This window comes from Cololabis saira, chromosome 3, assembly GCF_033807715.1.
Source record: "Cololabis saira isolate AMF1-May2022 chromosome 3, fColSai1.1, whole genome shotgun sequence".
Lineage (NCBI taxonomy): Eukaryota > Metazoa > Chordata > Actinopteri > Beloniformes > Belonidae > Cololabis > Cololabis saira.
In genome coordinates, this window is record NC_084589.1 from 48,064,164 (window position 1) to 48,083,890 (window position 19,727).

General features: G+C 40.5%; 1 protein-coding gene across 1 annotated transcript in view; it reads right to left on the reverse strand.

Moving 5' to 3' along the window:
- Positions 1–2,874: 2,874 nt before the first annotated feature.
- LOC133440724 (zinc finger protein 208-like) overlaps positions 2,875–19,727 on the reverse strand; it is a 44,358-nt gene continuing 27,505 nt past the window's right edge. Inside the window, exons 3-5 of the mRNA XM_061718042.1 lie at positions 11,227–11,828; positions 9,476–9,498; positions 2,875–3,613 (exon numbers count right to left, since the gene is read on the reverse strand). Of these exons, the coding sequence (XP_061574026.1) occupies positions 3,086–3,613; positions 9,476–9,498; positions 11,227–11,828 (1,153 nt within the window). The 3' untranslated portion in view covers positions 2,875–3,085. The remainder of the gene's footprint in view (positions 3,614–9,475; positions 9,499–11,226; positions 11,829–19,727) is intronic.

Here is a 19,727-nt window from a genome sequence, read left to right on the forward strand (position 1 = left end):
TGTTATGGTATTTCCTTAGCTGGGAAATCCTGAGTTCAAGGTGATCTTGTCAATCCCTGCAGCAGCTGGCCAGTCTACTGGCAGGAACCTCCAACGCATCGTCCGTGGGTCTGACTCGCCATCACATCCGAAGTCTTCTCTCATTCAATAGAAGGGGGTCTCAAAAAAACCAGTCTGCACATATTGTGCAGAAAAAAACAAATAAAAATTACTTAAAGTGCATTTCAAATCATAAATTAAATGTCAGGTTCAACTGTTACCTTAAGTTTACATTTTTAACTTATAATAATCACAGCATTAAATCATTTTTTTAACATTCGTTTTTTAGACATGAATAGAACACTCATCTTTTAACTTGTACTCATTCTTTAAGCACATCAAAAATGAAATTATATGAACACACAGTATTTTACTAACATCCCGAAATTAACAAGTTCAAAAAATACTCCGACTGGTTTTAACCGACATTCTACCAGGTTATAGGATGCTAATATGAGCAACTTGCTAAGTAACGGCCGTCGTAACTGACTGCCACGCAAGGTGTTCACTTATCAATTAAATCACTCACCGGAGTTCTTCTGTCAATTTAACCAATTCTTTCAGCAATACTGCACCATGCAGCACTCCCTCCCGCACTCTTTATCGTCTCTTGTATCGTTTTTTCCTTTATAATTTCACCTGCACTCATTTCACCTTCCCGTTTACATGCATTGGACACTCTCCTTTTTTCCTTTCTCCCGCGTGCTGTTAATTACAAGACACACCAGCGGGGGGCGGGGTCTGCCGTTCCAACGGGTGCTGCCGAGGATCAAAAAGAATGACTCGCGCAGCGTTAACCCCTTAGTGACCATACACTTTTAGTGTGTGGGTTACACTATGATTTCTCTCTCCTCCACAGCTGTGAGAAACATTGAATCTGGATTTCTACTTATTAATGTTTCCTTCCATCCATCAGCTGATCCAGGATCACACATTTTTCTGCCAGCTTTGGTCCAACACTCACAAAATACCTGTTAAAATTATTAACCACCTTATTCATATCATTAATGACTTCATCGTTATTGGTTAAATATTGTGGATAATTAGTCTGTCTTGAACTTTTACGTTATTTTTAGTCCTTATTCATGAAGGAATTCATGTCCCTCTCCATGAAGGCAAGTGGTCTCGGCTCTGAAACAGCAAAGTCTTCCCTCCATTATCATGTTATTATTTTTATTATTATTGTAATTATTATTACAAAAGTGCATCTCCACTCGTTGAGTTTGCACTTTGAAAGAGATGGAAAATGGACTGGTACCAAAAGCCAGGCTTGTTGCACAAGGTTTTGAGGAAGTGCAAGTTTCTGCAGAAGGAATCTCCAACCTGTGCTTCAGTCTCTGACGCTCCTTGTGACAGGAAGTTATCAAAAACAATGGACACTGCATTTTTGGAGACTTCCAAAGTTTTTTTTCCAAGAATTTCCCAAAACTAAACGTTAGGTTTGACTCTCAAAATCAAGCTTCCCTCTCAGGATTTCTGGCTAGTTAAGAAATGATGGCTGTTAAATCTCAGTGTGTTTCAGCCTCTCCACCCAAACAAAGTACTGTCGTGAAGGTGTTTTTAAGATGCACTTTATGATGTTGTCCATGTTAATATTTTGTTTCTAGGGCAGGTATGATTGGCTGTTTCTAACGTCAAATGCTGAATTAGTTGATGAGATTTGCACTTGATACTGTGGTTTCATTAAACTGCATTTAATTTTTTTTTTATAATAATAATAACAATGACATGGATTTATATAGCGCCCTTAAGGCACCCAGAGCGCTTTACAGAAATCATTATTCATTCATACACATTCTCACCGGTGGTAGTAGCTACGTTTGTAGCCACAGCTGCCCTGCAGACTGATATAAAAGGGTTAAATCCAAAGTGTGTCCTCTTCCTGGAATCTGATCCCGATGATCCTCCCTCTTCTTCCTGCTCTCCAACCTGCAGATCTGCAGCTTCAACACGGATCTCAACATCAGCTTTAGAATAAATCATGTGTCAGACGAGTTGTAAATCTAGCACAACTTGATTTTATACATGTGATTAGATAATATTGTTAATTTCATATTATGTAAATTATATGAAAAACATACATAAATATTTTGTAACTTTAGCTTATATAGTTACAATAACACAGCATGGATCATTTGAATTGCATTGTTTTTGACTTAGTTTGTCCCATGAATTATCACGATAATCTGATGTACGTGCAGCTCAGATTTTAAAACGCATAAAGCCTTTTATAGTTTTCAGCGAACTATAATATCACAATATATCGTAAAATTTAGATACCGCAATATCGTATTGTAGCGTGACTCAAGTATTCGTGATGTATATCCCACATCACACTCATTTCCTCATTCATTTGCAAAATAAATGTTCTTGTTTTCTAAATCAATAAAAAACATTTTAAAAGGGGAAATAAAAGCAAACCGTATCTGACTGCACTGACTTCTGAAATCTTCAAGGTTTTTATTTTATTGCTGCAGACATTAAAGTTTATAACATGGTGACAGATGGTTGGCTGTTCGGTTTCTGACGTGTTGATGGTTGCGTTTCTTCATGTTTTTCAGAGGAATGTTGTAAAAACTGAACATGTAAATATATCAAACTTGGACTAAACTCTGAACGGAGTAGATGGAGAGAGTTTAACAACATGGAGCTGCAGATTAACTTTACAAAGAGAATGTGAGTGAAGAAGAAACAGACGGGAAAAAGGACGTGTGAGAGAGGCTTTGTATATGAACAAAATAAACTGTCATGTTTAAAGAAACTTCAGCAAATACTAACAGCAACAAATAATATGATTTTAAGAAGGAACAGGAATTCAAACAAACTCAATGCAGAACTTTAAAAAAAAAGTACACAACCACATCGTTCCCTCTGCGTCAAGTTGACGGAGAAGCATAAATCCGGGTTGAACCTGCAACCCTTGTGGGGAGGGGATTAGGCTCATCAGCCACAGGAGGTGGTGGTTGGACTTCTGCGGGTTCTTCTTCTGTGGGTCAGACAGGAGTGGACAGCTGCCCCCGGAGGACGACAACATGAGCTTCATTTGTCACGAGTCACCAGACTTCTCCTCCGGGTGACTTTTCATGTGACTCAGAAATATACTTCTGCGGCTAAAACCTTTGTTGCACGTCTTGCACAAATATCGCTTCTCGCCCGTGTGCGTGGTTATGTGGCGCTTAAGAGCTGATAATATAGTAAAGGTTTTGCTGCAGGTGTTGCACACGTACGGCCTTTCACCGGTGTGGGTCCTCGAGTGAATCACCAGGGTGGAACGTTGCGTGAAACCTTTTCCACATGTTTTGCAGATGTAGGGCTTCTCGCCCGTGTGCGTGTATATGTGGCTTTTAAGATGTGATGAATTAGTAAAGGTTTTGCTGCAGGTCTTGCACAGGTACGGCCTTTCTCCAGTGTGGATCCTCGAGTGAACCACCAAGGTGGAAAGTTGCATGTAACTCTTTCCACATGTTTTGCAGATGTAGAGCTTCTCGCCCGTGTGCGTGGTTATGTGCCGTTTAAGAACTGAATATTGAGTAAAGGTTTTTCCGCAGGTGTTGCACAGGTACGGCCTTTCACCAGTGTGGATCTTCATGTGATCCATTAAATTACACCTTTTACTGAACTCTTTCCTGCAAGTGCTACAAGAAAATACCTTCTTCTCCGTGTGGGTCCTGGTCAGCTTTGGTTTACAGTTGCTGTCTGACGGGACAGCAGCATCTTCGTGATAACCGTGTCGTCTCATTGGCTCCGGATCTGCAGTTTTACCGGAGTCTGAGCGTAAACTTTCAGTCCCTTCCTCATCTTTGTTTTGAGCTTCAGGAGAAGTGTGCAACAGCAGCTGGCCACAGTTTGGTCCTGGTTCACCATTTTCAACTTTCACATCAGCGACATTGACCAATGAGACATCCACCTCTACGTCCTCGTGCTTCATCTCCTGACCGCTGGAGTCTTCCTCCAGTTCTGTAGTCTGTGGATGCCCTGGTTCCTCCTGGTCCGGGCTGCAGCTCCTCTCCAGGTTATCCAGGTGCTGGTCACTGAAAACCCCGTCCTCCTCCACCTTACACACATTTTCTTGTGGGAGGAAGAGAGGAGAGAATGGTTCCTTTAATAAATCCCAGAAATGTTTATAAAAATTTGCAGTAAGACCATCACTCCCTGGGGATTTGTCCAAAGACAAACTGTTAACTGGTCAAGTTCAACAGAAGAAATATCAGCATCACATAAATCTCTTTTTCTATAGTTGGAATAAGATCTTTGATATAGTTAAAAAAGTTGTCAGCATCATCTCTAGAGAAAGATGAGGAATATAACTTACTGTAGAAGGAAACTATTTCTCTGGCAATCACAGCTGGATCTGTGACAGTTTGATCTTTAATCACCAGTGTTTTGATTGAATTTCTTTCCCGTTTTCTTTTTTCAAATCGACAAAAGTATGATGTGCTTTTTTCTCCTTCCTCTATCCATTTTGCTCTTGATCTTATATAAGAACCTTTGGCTCTCCTGAGATAGATTTCATCAAGCTTAATTTGTTAAATTTGTAAATTTTGTTTATCCTCATCAGTATGTGAAGTTTTATTGCAATAGAATTTATTTCTTTGCTAATTTCGGATAATTTGTTACTTCTGTTACGTGATTTTCCAGAACTAATAGCAAATTCTAGAATTTCAAATTTTAAGAATTCCCATTTAGCAACATAAGATATTATTGATTCATCACACTTTACATCTGAGATTAAGATTTCGATTCAATCATGAAAGGCCAGGCATTTCAATAAACTTAAAGTTAAAGAGCATATTGCAGGTTGGAGACCCCTGTGAATCAATGTGTAGGAAAATAATGTAGGAACTGAATTTACATTTAAATATGCATAAATATATACTACAGTGACCTCCGGAGTTGTTTTTGTGAGAGTATTTTACTTCCGCATCTGAAAAAGTTGAACCGGAAGTGACGTGTCGGGAGGGAGTGCGGTGAATTTCAGCAATAGGAAAAATAATGGATCTTAATGTTAGTTGTGACACTGAAGAGGTTGTGAATGTGTATTCACACCAATATGACGGGCCACAGCCTTATAATTACGAACCCGTTAGGCCCCCAACGTTCTTTTGATTGACAGCTGAAACTCGCTTTTTAAAAGGCTGATTTATGGGTCCGCGTTACACCAACGCAGACCCTACGGCGTAGGTTACGCGGCGACGCACAGAAAGCTGCGTGCGCCGCGTACCCTACACCGTAGGCTACGCCGTCGATTTTACGCAGAACCATAAATCCACCTTTATTCACTGCAGCCCCCGGGTGCTCCTGACAGAAACTCGGAAACTCCTTAAAAATGGGTGAGTACTTGTAATCTGTCTACGTTTGTACTTTCTAAACAGAGAACTGGCTTATTATCTTCTCTTTTTTCTGATTAAATGCATCCGAAATAGCCAGGTATTTTTAAAACCGAATTTAATATTTTGTATCCACATTACATTGTTGTTAAAAAAAAAAAACCTTCCACACAGAACCGAAGATCAGCGTTTTCAACCACATTCATAAGCATTCCAAACCCTGTAGATCATCTGTTCCTCCGGCCTCCGGGCCGCCTCCGCTGCGGCGCTTCACCGGGAGCGGCGTCTCTTTCTTGGCTAACGGGCTCGAGTTCCCCCGTGTCCCAGCACGGAGCTGCCGCGTTAATCAACGCAGCCCAGCTGCAGCCCAGCTGCAGCCCAGCTGCAGCCCAGCTGCAGCCCAGCTGCAGCCCAGCTGCAGCCCAGCTGCAGCCCAGCTGCGCGTCGCCGCGTACCCTACGGCGTAGGCTCTGCGTCGGTGTAACGCAGTAAACGGCTGTCCAGAGCAGAGACCATTTATTTAATAAATAGCTTGGAGGATAGACGTGGCGGGACACGGGGGGGAAAAGTAGGCGCACCTGCCGGGGAAGCTGCACCTCCGCGACTCTGCGGAGCCGCAGATATCTACAGGTTTGGAATGCTTATGAATGTGGTCGAAAACACAGATCTAATCGGTTATGTGTGGAAGGGTTTTTTTTTTAAAAACGATGTAATGTGGATACAAATTATTTTATAAATGGAGGGGGGGGAATATTCGGTTTTAAAAATACCCGGCTACGTGTGGACGGGGTCTCTGTCTACACGCATCTACAAACAGAGTTTTCAAAAATCTTCACTTTGCCCGGAGTTTTTCTTAAACATTAGTTTATTTGCGTTTTCATGTGGATGACAGGTCCAAAAGTAGGAAAATATCTTTGGTTAAGCAGATACCGGCTAAGTGTGGACGGGGTCTGCACAGTCAGATGGGGCAGCTGTGGAGACGTCTCCCTGCTGCTACGTCATATGACACGGTGTTCGAGAAAAAAAGCGTTTGTAGGAGCTTGGCTAAAATCAGCCACTTTTTGAATACGTGCCCTTATGTCTTGTAAAACGTATTAAATCCTACATTAACTTCTCACATAGTCATTTTCACATAAGGTCAGGTATAATTTTTGAAAAAATTCTAACCTGCAATATGCTCTTTAAAATTCCAGTACCCTTTGTTCCTACGATGGATTAAATATATATCAAACCTGCAATTTTATTTTCAAAGTATTGTTCCTTCCACTTTCATTTTCTTTGCCATGTAAAGATTGTTTTCAGTTCAACAGTGATATGCACCATTTTAATACAAGACAGGCTAATCATTTAAATCTCCTGAAGTTCCGTACTGGTTTGTGTCAGTTCTCCATCAGATACAGTTATGGAACACCTACAGCAATCTCGTCTACCTCTACTTCATTCAATCATTTTAAACTTAACCTCAGGACACATTTGATTGATCAAATTATCTAATGATATTTCTAGATTTGTTATTTTTTTCTTTAATCATGTAGATACCATGTATTCTATTCATGCTGCTGTTTATTTGCTTTGTTTTTAGACTGCAATCATGTATTCTGCATATTTTAAATCTTTGTACAATATTTTGCTGTATTTTACAGGTAGAGGCCTCGTATAAGCCCCTTGGGCTTTTTGCCTCAGCCTAGCACATTACCAATCTCTCTTTTACATTTGTATGTTACTTGTTCTGTTTTTATACTGTGCTGAATAAATACATCTAAAAAAAACGGTGATCTGCATCTTTTCTACAGAATAAAGGATTAAGTGTTAAGTGTGAAATATGAGTCTGGTCCAGAGTGTGAATGGAGCATGAAAGGCAGCACCAAGTAAACAGAACAACAAGTTAGTTCGGGATGTTTCCGAATCCCACATCAGCAGCTGCTTGAGCTGGGGAGTTTCCCATTTAGTTGGTTTGCTTCATCACCACGGCTTTTAACTGGAAACAAAGGGATCTTGTAGGAGTCATACTCATGTGTTCATTCATTCAACTTTCCAGGGTTACGTACCGACTCTGTGGAGTCTGATTTCAGGTTTCCAGGCGAGGTCCAACAGTCTGCGCTGACGGTCGAGCTCTTCTTCATACTCCAAGATGCTTTTTTCAAACACTGACAATATTTCTACAGCAGCTGCTGTTAGTCGCTGACCGATAAACTCTCTCAGATGATTCACCTTAGACATTGTTGAAGAGGAAAAAGAAAGGAAACAACAGAACCGTCCTCTCCTTCTTCTTCTCTAGGTTTAATGGCGGATCACAACCAACGTTATTAGGTTCTACCGCCACCTGCTGTACCGGAGTGTGTAACATCAGGATCATTATTACACCAGGTTACAGTCTAACTTAAAGGGGGGAAAAAAGGAAATACCTAAATAAAATAAGATAACCACATTTAAATCTTATTATCTATCCCTGCATCTTTAAGAAAGACAAGGATTTCCTTATAACAATCCCTCATCACCTCACTCCTCCCTAATAACCTACTAAACTCCATTCCCGTCCCAGCTCGTACATCCTGTCTCTTAAAGCGTTCCTTTCTACCTCATACTTGCCACATTTAAGAATCACATGCTCTACATTCTCTGTGACATCACACTCATCACATTTATCAGACACGGACTTTGACATTAAATACAGAGTTGATTTTAAACTAGTATGACCTAATCTTAATCTAGAAATGATGACTTCCTCTCTCCTACACTTTCCTTTGAAAACCTTCACGTTAATTGACTTCTGTATGTTATAAAAATGTCTCCCTTTTACACCGTTGTCCCACACCTTCTGCCATGAATCCCTCACTGCCTTTCTAATTCATGATTTTGCTTCACCTTTACCAAAAGGAATTTCCATAATTACCTCACTACTCAATTTCAATGCTCTTTTAGCAATATTGTCTGCTTTCTCATTGCCATCAACATCCATGTGGGCAGGAACCCAACAAAACTGCACAGTAATTCCAGTTCTGCATAACCTCCACAATACCATTAATATTTCCAACACTAGATCTTCTCTTGTTGTTTTATTTGAAGTCAAACTCTGAAGGGCTGCAGTGGAGTCTGAACAAATGACATAGTTCCTTCTCGCAGTTACAGTAAGTATTTCATTTACCAACGAAAGTAATTAGAACAAAATGCATACAACATTCTTTTCATCACTGGTTTACTACGACTTCTGTCATTTAGCAGACGCTTTTATCCAAAGTGATTTACATCTGAGAAAACAACACAAGCAAGAAGGTTTAGAAAGAGTTTAATTTTTTCTGACACAATGAGAGCTGACGCAATGTATATGATAAGCTTCTGATTGTTAATATCAAAATATAAAATACAAATATTTTTAATTCATGTGTTCTTTATTATTTGTCATAAAACATTTATGTTGTTAAGAAACTTTTATTGCAATGGGCTTCTAAATAATACACATGGTAAGTCTTTGAGACATTAAAACATTTAAATATCAAACTGATCAAACTATCAAACTGATTTTGGTGTGAAATATATAGATATACAAGACTCATTTACAGCTGCAGTTTCCAACATTTAACCACTAGAGGGAATAAAGATCCCAAACTAACCCCCAAACTCAGAATGACGGTTCATTCATGCATGAATCACCCACAGGTTTTCTGCAGGGGTTTGAAGCCTCTTTTTCCTCGTATTGTGGCAGGTTGGAATTATATAAAGCAAGAAGTTTAATGCGTAATTAGGGGCGTGGCCTTTTGATTGGCATTAATTTGTCCAACCTGTAAATAAATACTTTTTCTACGATCTTAGAAAATGTTGGGAGTAAAGAATCAGGCCTGTAATTAGTGAATTGGTGTCTGTCTCCAGTTCTGTACAGTGGGATGACTTTTGCAGTTTTCATTTCATTCATTCTTTCATTCATTCAAAGTCCTCCCTCCATTATCATATTATTATTTTTATTATTATTGTAATTATTATTACAAAAGTGCATTTCCACTCGTTGAGTTTGCACTTTGAAAGAGATGGAAAATGGACTGGTACCAAAAGCCAGGCTTGTTGCACAAGGTTTTGAGAAAGTGCAAGTTTCTGCTACAGAAGGAATCTCCAACCTGTGCTTCAGTCTCTGAGGCTCCTTGTGGCAGGAAGTTATCAAAAACAATGGACACTGCATTTGATGGACATAAAATCTGCTTCTTTCATGGACTAGAAATGTGGAGACATTTTGATTAAACCTTCTCCAGAGACCAACAGAGCAGATCATCTTTTTTTAACCCACATCAACTCCATGGTTCCTGACACAGTGGATTCCTATCAGTTTTCCTACCGTGCCAACAGATCAGTGGATGAAGCGATGGCTTCGGCTTCACTTCACCTTCCAACACCTGGACAGGATGAACACCTATACACGGCTTCTGTCCCTGGATGTGTCATTTGATGAAGCCAAGACCAGTGAAATAACAATCTGGATCAAAATGACGTGATTGAGGAAGTTGAGGATAAAGGACAAAAGTGCATCTCCACTTTTCAACTTCATTTGATGACATTTCTCTTTCCACATTGTTTTCTGAGCTAAATGCTGGTTGTACTGATCACGCTGTACCAATAATCTGCGTCACTGACAACTTTCCTCTTGTTGATGCACTAAAGTCTTTTTTTATTTGTGTTTTTATTATTATTATTACGATAGATTGTTCACTCTTGGGTTTATGTTGAGCTTTTATAACTCACCACCAGGGGGCACTGCTGCTCTTTCTACATATGGAGAGTGTAATATTCCAGAATTATAAACAATAAAATAATTCATCCATGTAAAATGAAAATTGAATTACATTTTTCATGATTATTTCTTACTAAATATGAGTTGAGGTAAAAAAAACATTTACTTTCAAACGGATGTCTGATATAAAAGGGTTAAATCCAAAGTCTGTCCTCTTCCTGGAATCTGATCCCGATGATCCTCCCTCTTCTTCCTGCTCTCCAACCTGCAGATCTGCAGCTTCAAGACGTATCTCAACATCAGCTTTAGAATAAATCATGTGTCAGACGAGTTGTAAATCTAGTACAACTTGATTTTATACATGTGATTAAATAATATTGTTAATTTTATATTATTTAAATAATATGAAAAACGTACACAAATATGTTGTAACATATAGTTACAATAACACAGCATGGATCATTTGAATTACATTGTTTTGATTTAGTTTGTCTCATAAATTATCACGATAATCTGATGTACGCGCAGCTCAGATTTTAAAATGTATAAAGCCTTTTACAGTTTTCAGCGAACTATGTATAACCTCTGAACGGAGTAGATGGAGAGAGTTTAACAACATGGAGCTGCAGATTAACTTTACAAAGAGAATGTGAGTGAAGAAGAAACAGACGGGAAAAAGGATGTGTGAGAGAGGCTTTGTAGATGAACGAAATAAACTGTCATGTTTAAAGAAACTTCAGCACATACTAACAGCTCTTTATTTGCACCGTGGAGACGACAAGTTACCAACAGCAACAAATAATACGATTTTAAGAAGGAACAGGGATTCAAACAACCTCAATGCAGAACTTTAAAAAGTGTACACAACCACATCGTTCCCTCTGCGTCAAGTTGACGGAGAAGCATAAATCTGGGTTGAACCTGCAACCCTTGTGGGGAGGGGATTAGGCTCATCAGCCACAGGAGGTGGTGGTTGGACTTCTGCGGGTTCTTCTTCTGTGGGTGAGACAGGAGTGGACAGCTGCCCCCGGAGGACGACAACATGAGCTTCATTTTTCACGAGTCTCCAGACTTCTCTTCCGGGTGATTTCTCATGTGACTCAGCAAATCAATTCTGCGTTTTGCACAAATATCGCTGCTAGCCCGTGTGCGTGGTTATGTGCCGTTTAAGATTTGATAAATCAGCAAAGGTTTTGCTGCAGGTTTTGCACAGGTATGGCCTTTCGCCGGTGTGGGTCCTCGAGTGAATCACCAGGTGGGAAGGTAGCCTGTAACTTTTTCCACATGTTTTGCAGATGTAGGGCTTCTCACCCGTGTGCGTGGTTATGTGGAATTTAAGACTTGATAATGTAATAAAGGTTTTATTGCAGGTGTTGCACAGGTACGGCTTTTTGCCGGTGTGGGTCCTCGAGTGAACCCTTAGGCTGGAATGATCTGTGTAACTTTTTCCACATGTTTTGCAGATGTAGGGCTTCTCGCCCGTGTGCGTGTATATGTGGCTTTTAAGATGTGATGATCTAGTAAAGGTTTTGCTGCAAGTGTTGCACACGAATGGCCTTTCGCCAGTGTGGATCATTTTATGGTTCTTGAGCGTTGATGATTGTCTAAACGATTTTCCGCAGGTGTTGCACAGGTGCGGCCTTTTGCCAGTGTGGATCTTCATGTGATCCATTAAATTACTACTTTTACTGAACTCTTTCCTGCAAGTGCTGCAAGAAAACGCCTTCTTCCCCGTGTGGGTCCTGGTCAGCTTTGATTTACAGTTGCTGTCTGACGGGACAGCAGCATTTTCGTGGTCACCGTGTCGTCTCATTGGCTCCGGATATGCAGTTTTACTGGAGTCTGAGCGTAAACTTTCAGTCCCTTCCTCATCTTTGTTTTGAGCTTCAGGAGAAGTGTGCAACAGCAGCTGGCCACAGTTTGGTTCTGGTTCACCATTTTCAACTTTCACAACAGCGACATTGACCAATGAGACATCCACCTCTACGTCCTTGTGTTTCATCTCCTGACCGCTGGAGTCTTCCTCCAGTTCTGTAGTCTGTGGATGCCCTGGTTCCTCCTGGTCCGGGCTGCAGCTCCTCTCCAGGTTATCCAGGTGCTGGTCACTGAAAACCCCGTCCTCCTCCACCTTACAAACATTTTCTTGTGGGAGTTCTGGAATTACAAAAAGGGACAAAAAGATAGGATTTTAACAAGTCAAAAGTGTTTCCCAGTGTTGATTGTTTGGTTGTATTTGTGAGGTTTAAACTTTGTCCTGAACCTTCGGTCTTCCCCTTCATCTATGTAGTATATTTGAAAACAAGTGCATTACTCTGTGTGACCATTAGGCGGCACTTTGACTGTACTCTTGTGTTATTGCGTTGGTATCGAGACAGTTAAAGAATAAAGTTGTTGCATTTCAGGTTGAGCATTTCTTGTAAATTCTTGTATTGTCAGCATCCCGTTTGTCCAGTCTTTTACACACTACCCAAAGTGCACAAAAGCCTGTCAAATCCTCCGGGTCGCCCTATTGTGGCCCAGATGAACGCTTTACTATCAACTTTGTCAGAGTTTGTGGATCACTATATCAAACCTTATGTCCAAACACTACCAGCGTATATTAGAGACTCCACGGATTTCATTAATAAGATCTTTAACCTCACTAACCTTCCTGATGATCTTCTGTTGGTCACCTTCGACATCCCCAGTCTCTACACTAATATTCCCCATGATGGTGGTAGAGAAGCCTAAAAGTTGTATTTGCAGGACTTACTAATGCCCCTGGATACGTTTATTGTTGACTTAGCTACTTTAATCATGAAGAAAAACTACTTTAACTTTAATGGTGAATATTATTTACAAGTATCTGGTACCAGCTCTATTTGTGCTCCGAATTAGGCAAATCTATACGTGAGTCACTTTGAAAAAAACTGTGAAATCCTGAGCACAATATTTTTTTGCCAAAAATCTTAAAATGGTACAGATTCATTGATGACATCTTCTGTCTAATTAAAGCTGATGCTAACGAACTGGAAGACTTTTTTACCTTACTGAATAGCTTCGACAGCAACCTCCAATTTACAATGGAGTATAGTAGTGAAAAAGTTCTTTTTCTAGATATGTGGGTTGAACAAAACAATGGCTCCTTATCCACTTTACTCTACCACAAAGAAACCGAAGGAAATACGTTCTTATTGGCTAGTAGTTTTCATCCTCCTCCCCTCATATGAGGCCTACCCAAAAGCCAGTTTTTTAGATCCCGGAGAATTTGCAGCTGTACAGAGGATTTCATAGACAAGGCATCAGAGATGAGCTCTAGATTTGTCCAGCGGGGATATCCTATGGATTGTATCCAGAGGGCGTATGATGCGGCACGGAGGAAATCACGCTCACAACTGCTACAAAAAAGCCAAAAGAAAGAAAAGAAGTTCTTTGTGACCTGTATCACTCTGTGAAATCCACATTTGAGAAATACTGGCACAAACCTGACCTGCTTGTTCCCGCTGACTATACTACCCAAACACCTAAGCCACCTACTCAGAGACTGTTTATCATCCCCACTCTAATAAAAAAATTTCCATCAAAGAGGTGATTACTTGCGCATCTACACATGTCATATATATATATGCTACGCTGCCGTTGAGGTCTAGCATATGTGGGAAAAACTTCCAGACAGCTAAAACAAAGGATAAGTGAACACAAAAGCTCCATATGGAGAAAAGACATTAACTATCCTGTGGCTGTTCATTTCAACGAGAACAAACATATCATCTCAACTTTACGTTTTTGTGGACTTGAAAAAGTCAGCCTTCCACGGAGGGATGGGAATCTGGACTTGCTGCTAAAACGTCGAGAGCTCTTCTGGATTTTTACTTTACAAACACTGGCACCGAAGGGATTGAATGATGAACAACAACAGTCAAGTTGCTTATTTATAACATCAAACTGGCTACTATGGACTGAAATGCTTGTGCTCAATATAATATTCAAATTGGTGGAAAGGTGGAAATCAAACATCATCAATGTTTCAAAAGCAATAATATTAGCACAACTTTATCAGCTTGGTGGGAATTTCTTAAAGTAGCTAAAATTTCACTTTTTCCATTGTGACCGTACACCCATATGGAACAACCCAGACATCCGTTTTGTTTGTGGTTTTTTTGTTGCAGATTTCCAGTGCTTTGTCATTATGGCGTGTTTTATTAAAAGTAGGTCAATATCAATTTCATTAAGTTTGCACAATGCATGGTTTCAAAATGAGCATTTAAAATAATATTTATTTATCTGATTATATTTAACATTCACAATGACTAAATCTGGAGACAATTAATACATAATTATATATATATATATATATATATATATATATATATATATACACACATACATAAATCTTCGACTTTGAGTGCAAAATACATTTTGAAAACCCCCAAATGTTGTGTGCTGTCCTGCAGCAGCTCCATGGACTTCCAATCAAATACTGCATCACTTTGAAAATTCTTCTTCTCACCTTCAAGGATCAACAACCAGCCCCACAGTGTCTTGCTGAGCTGCTTCATATTAACATCCTCACCGTTCTCTCAGTCCTCCTCTTCCATCCACCTCACCCTCTCATCTGCTCGTCTATCCACCTCACCCTCTCATCTGCTCTTATCCACCTCACCCTCTCATCTGCTCGTCTATCCACCTCACCCTCTCATCTGCTCTTATCCACCTCACCCTCTCATCTGCTCGTCTATCCACCTCACCCTCTCATCTGCTCGTCTATCCACCTCACCCTCTCATCTGCTCTTATCCACCTCACCCTCTCATCTGCTCTTATCCACCTCACCCTCTCATCTGCTCGTCTATCCACCTCACCCTCTCATCTGCTCGTCTATCCACCTCACCCTCTCATCTGCTCTTATCCACCTCACCCTCTCATCTGCTCTTATCCACCTCACCCTCTCATCTGCTCGTCTATCCACCTCACCCTCTCATCTGCTCCTATCCACCTCACCCTTTCATCTGCTCTTATCCACCTCACCCTCTCATCTGCTCGTCTATCCACCTCACCCTCTCATCTGCTCCTATCCACCTCACCCTCTCATCTGCTCCTATCCACCTCACCCTCTCATCTGCTCTTATCCACCTCACCCTCTCATCTGCTCTTATCCACCTCACCCTCTCATCTGCTCTTATCCCCCTCACCCTCTCATCTGCTCGTCTATCCACCTCACCCTCTCATCTCCTTCAAATCCACCTTAAACCTCATCTTTTCAGACATGCAGACTCACAATAATCTTGGAACTGGAATAACTCACTATTGCACTTTACTGTTTCATGTATTGTACTTTGTTATGTTTTTAATTGATGGCAATGTTTTGATTGTTTTTAATGTCCTTTTGTACGGCGACCTTAGCTGTCCTGAAAGACTTCTATAAATATGTATTATTATTAGTATAGGAATATAAATATTAAAAAACACAGCTGAACAATAAGGACAGTAAAAGATAAAAAACACTGAAATACTAAATATAGAAAGGTTTTTAGAAAAGTAAGGTGTTTGAAGTTTACACCTTAATATTTAAATATTTATACAGTAAAATTGTTTGAAATTCACTGTGCCTGTAGTGATTGTAGTTGTGAAGAGGGCTATATGAGGCATTGGGTGAAATTATGGGAGGTTTCATTTTTATAGTCTCTGGAAAAACAGAACCTGAAGGAAAAAAGGCGAATGACTTTCGTAGAAAAGTAAGGTGTTTGAAGTTTAGATGTTAATATTTCAATATTTGTACCCGGACCACCCTCCCACGGAAGACAACATTCATCCGAGAAAGGGAGAAATGGAGAACCAAGCCATCACCTCCAAACTCAGGCCCACTGGACACAGCCCGGGATTGGGAAATGCGGGTCGACCTCAGCCAGAGGCCTCACTTTCCCGCCAGAAATCGCAGCAACCAACCTGCTCCCAGATTTGGTCCTCTGGTCCAAGTCCTGCCGTCGTGTCTTCATTGTGGAGCTGACTGTCCCATGGGAGGATGCCATCGACGAAGCATTTGAAAGAAAAGCTATGCCAACCTAGCAGCAGCTGATGCAGAGGTGCGGGGGCGGAACGTAAAGGTGTGGCCAGTGGAGGTGGAGCTGCTTCCGAGGCTTTGTAGCCAGGTCCACCACACGGCTCCTGAAGGAAGTTGGGATCAGAGGACTAACAGGCCCAGTGGAAGGCAATAAAAGAACTTGTCAAAGCAGCCGAACGGAGCAGTCAGTGGCTGTGGCTGAAACGGAGGGATCAACATGGGCTGCTACATGACCCCGGGGGGCCACCGTATGACACACAACCAGGTCTGATCAGCCTGTGGGGGCCGACCTTGGCAGAGGGAGTATTGTGATAAGAGGCCGAAACACCTGATGAAGACAAGACACACGACTGATGACGTGTAGATTTGGTGGTGCCCCGCGATCATGTCCAAACTCCACCCACCCACATGTGCGCTAGGAGTTATTGTGCTGATATTTTTAGGGATATTAACAGCTAGTCCTAGTAAGAATCCTGCAGTAAAATTGTTTGAAATTAAGCATGCTTATAATGATTACAGTTGTGAAGAGGGGTATATGAGGTATTGGGTGAAATTATGGGAGAATTAATTTTTATAGTCTCTGGAAAAACAGAACCTGAAGGAAAAAAGGCGAATTACTTTTGTAGAAAAGTAAGGTGTTTGAAGTTTAGATGTTAATATTTAAATTTTTCCACAGTAAAATTGTTTGAAATTCACAGTGCCTGTAGTGATTTTAGGTGTGAAGAGGGCTATATGGGGTATTGGGTGAAATTATTATTCATTTTTATAGTCTCTGCAAAACAGAGCCTGAAGTTTAAAAAAAAGTAGTGTTTCATCCCTTTCTTTTACAGTAAGAGCTTGTAAATATTACGGTGGAAGTATATGAAAAACATATCTGCATTATCTCAAACTCAGTATTTCATATCTTTCCGTTTCTGAGCTGCATGCATTTGCATTAAAAGGCTGAAATAGGAGCACATGAAAATTTAGGAGCGGCTGATTTGACCACGGAAGTACGAATGACGGCTGGCTTGGGGAGTTTCCCATTTAGTTCGTTTGCTTCATCACCACGGCTTTTAACTCGAAACAAAGTCATACTCATGTGTTCATTCATTCAACTTTCCAGGGTTACGTACCGACTCTGTGGAGTCTGATTTCAGGTTTCCAGGCGAGATCCAACAGTCTGCGCTGACGGTCGAGCTCTTCTTCATACTCCAAGATGCTTTTTTCAAACACTGACAATATTTCTACAGCAGCTGCTGTTAGTCGCTGACCGATAAACTCTCTCAGATGATTCACCTTAGACATTGTTGAAGAGGAAAAAGAAAGGAAACAACAGAACCGTCCTCTCCTTCTTCTTCTCTAGGTTTAATGGCGGATCACAACCAACGTTATTAGGTTCTACCGCCACCTGCTGTACCGGAGTGTGTAACATCAGGATCATTATTACACCAGGTTACAGTCTAACTTAAAGGGGGAAAAAAGGAAATACCTAAATAAAATAAGATAACCACATTTAAATCTTATTATCTATCCCTGCATCTTTAAGAAAGACAAGGATTTCCTTATAACAATCCCTCATCACCTCACTCCTCCCTAATAACCTACTAAACTCCATTCCCGTCCCAGCTCGTACATCCTGTCTCTTAAAGCGTTCCTTTCTACCTCATACTTGCCACATTTAAGAATCACATGCTCTACATTCTCTGTGACATCACACTCATCACATTTATCAGACACGGACTTTGACATTAAATACAGAGTTGATTTTAAACTAGTATGACCTAATCTTAATCTAGAAATGATGACTTCCTCTCTCCTACACTTTCCTTTGAAAACCTTCACGTTAATTGACTTCTGTATGTTATAAAAATGTCTCCCTTTTACACCGTTGTCCCACACCTTCTGCCATGAATCCCTCACTGCCTTTCTAATTCATGATTTTGCTTCACCTTTACCAAAAGGAATTTCCATAATTACCTCACTACTCAATTTCAATGCTCTTTTAGCAATATTGTCTGCTTTCTCATTGCCATCAACACCCATGTGGGCAGGAACCCAACAAAACTACACAGTAATTCCAGTTCTGCATAACCTCCACAATACCATTAATATTTCCAACACTAGATCTTCTCTTGTTTTATTTGAAGTCAAACTCTGAAGGGCTGCAGTGGAGTCTGAACAAATGACATAGTTCCTTCTCACAGTTACAGTAAGTATTTCATTTACCAACGAAAGTAATTAGAACAAAATGCATACAACATTCTTTTCATCACTGGTTTACTACGACTTCTGTCATTTAGCAGACGCTTTTATCCAAAGTGATTTACATCTGAGAAAACAACACAAGCAAGAAGGTTTAGAAAGAGTTTTGTAAGAGCCAATTGTTTAATTTAAGTAATTCATATTTTTATTGAATTTAATTTTTTCCCTTAATATAAAAGTTGCAAGTCGTCCCATACTGTCTGCTACAAGCTGCTAAAATGCGCCCCCTGGTGTTTGGGCTTTTCGTCTTTTATGCGCAGTTGCATCAGTTATTAGAGGCTCAGATTATATAACACTGAAGTGAAGACGCTAGAGCGACACGTGGGATACATTAGTTTGACCGTATTTTGCATTTTAAGTATTTTTGGGTGTTTTTCTGATATCTTCTTTGATTGGAACCTTTTTGTCAGGAAGATAAGCTGTGCTTTGTGCAAGTTCTGCCTTTTGTTTCGTTTGTGGGATTATCCTGTACCACGAGTGATCAGTAAACTCCACTAAAATCATCTACGGCTGTCTCCTGGAGTCTGTGAGTAGTGGTCCAGTTCATGCCTTTGATGTGCAAAGTACAGTGTGCCCGCCCAAAAAAGTACGAGTCAACTCAAACCTGTGTCACACTGGCGAATGTGGCGTCGGATAATGTAGGAGAAATATTCTGGAACCAAACGCCACTACAACTTGTCAAACTAATACCACATGAATGAATGAATGAAAAACGTTAGCCTGCCTGCCTTTTGAGCTATATACATACCCTGCAGCAAGCCTTGAACTGTTTTATGGAACTTGTGACGGTTTAACTGAAGAATATATTCGGTTTTGTGGAAAACTGTCACAAGTATAACGCGACGAGCGTGACGTCACTATGGACGAGGAAAGCATTGCGCAATCCGAGCAACCTGCACTGTTTGAACCTGGCCACAAGAGGGAGCCAAAACCTACCCCAAAGGCTTTAGAAGACAAACTGCACAGGCTCTTGAATGCAAGGAGATATAAGCTCAGGGTATTGACGGCAAAAGAGAAGGAAATGGAAGAAATTATGGAACATGATTGCAATGTGGAGGAAATTGAAGATGTACATTTAATAAACCTACAGCAATTTCGTGATGGTTTCATTGAAGCAAACAAAGCAGTACTGCCTTTAATTAATGAAGAAGAGAAAGATGCAGACCAAGAACAATGGTTTCAACCAAAATTGGCCTACTTTAATGACTTTATTAAGAGAACAAATGAATGGATGGTGGGAGCCAAACAAAGACGGCTTGATACGGCACTGGAATGTGACAATGACGTGACCTTCATGGACAGTGTCTCGGTGGCGTCCGCATTAAAGCACGAAACAAATAAACATACTGGACAGGGCTCTGT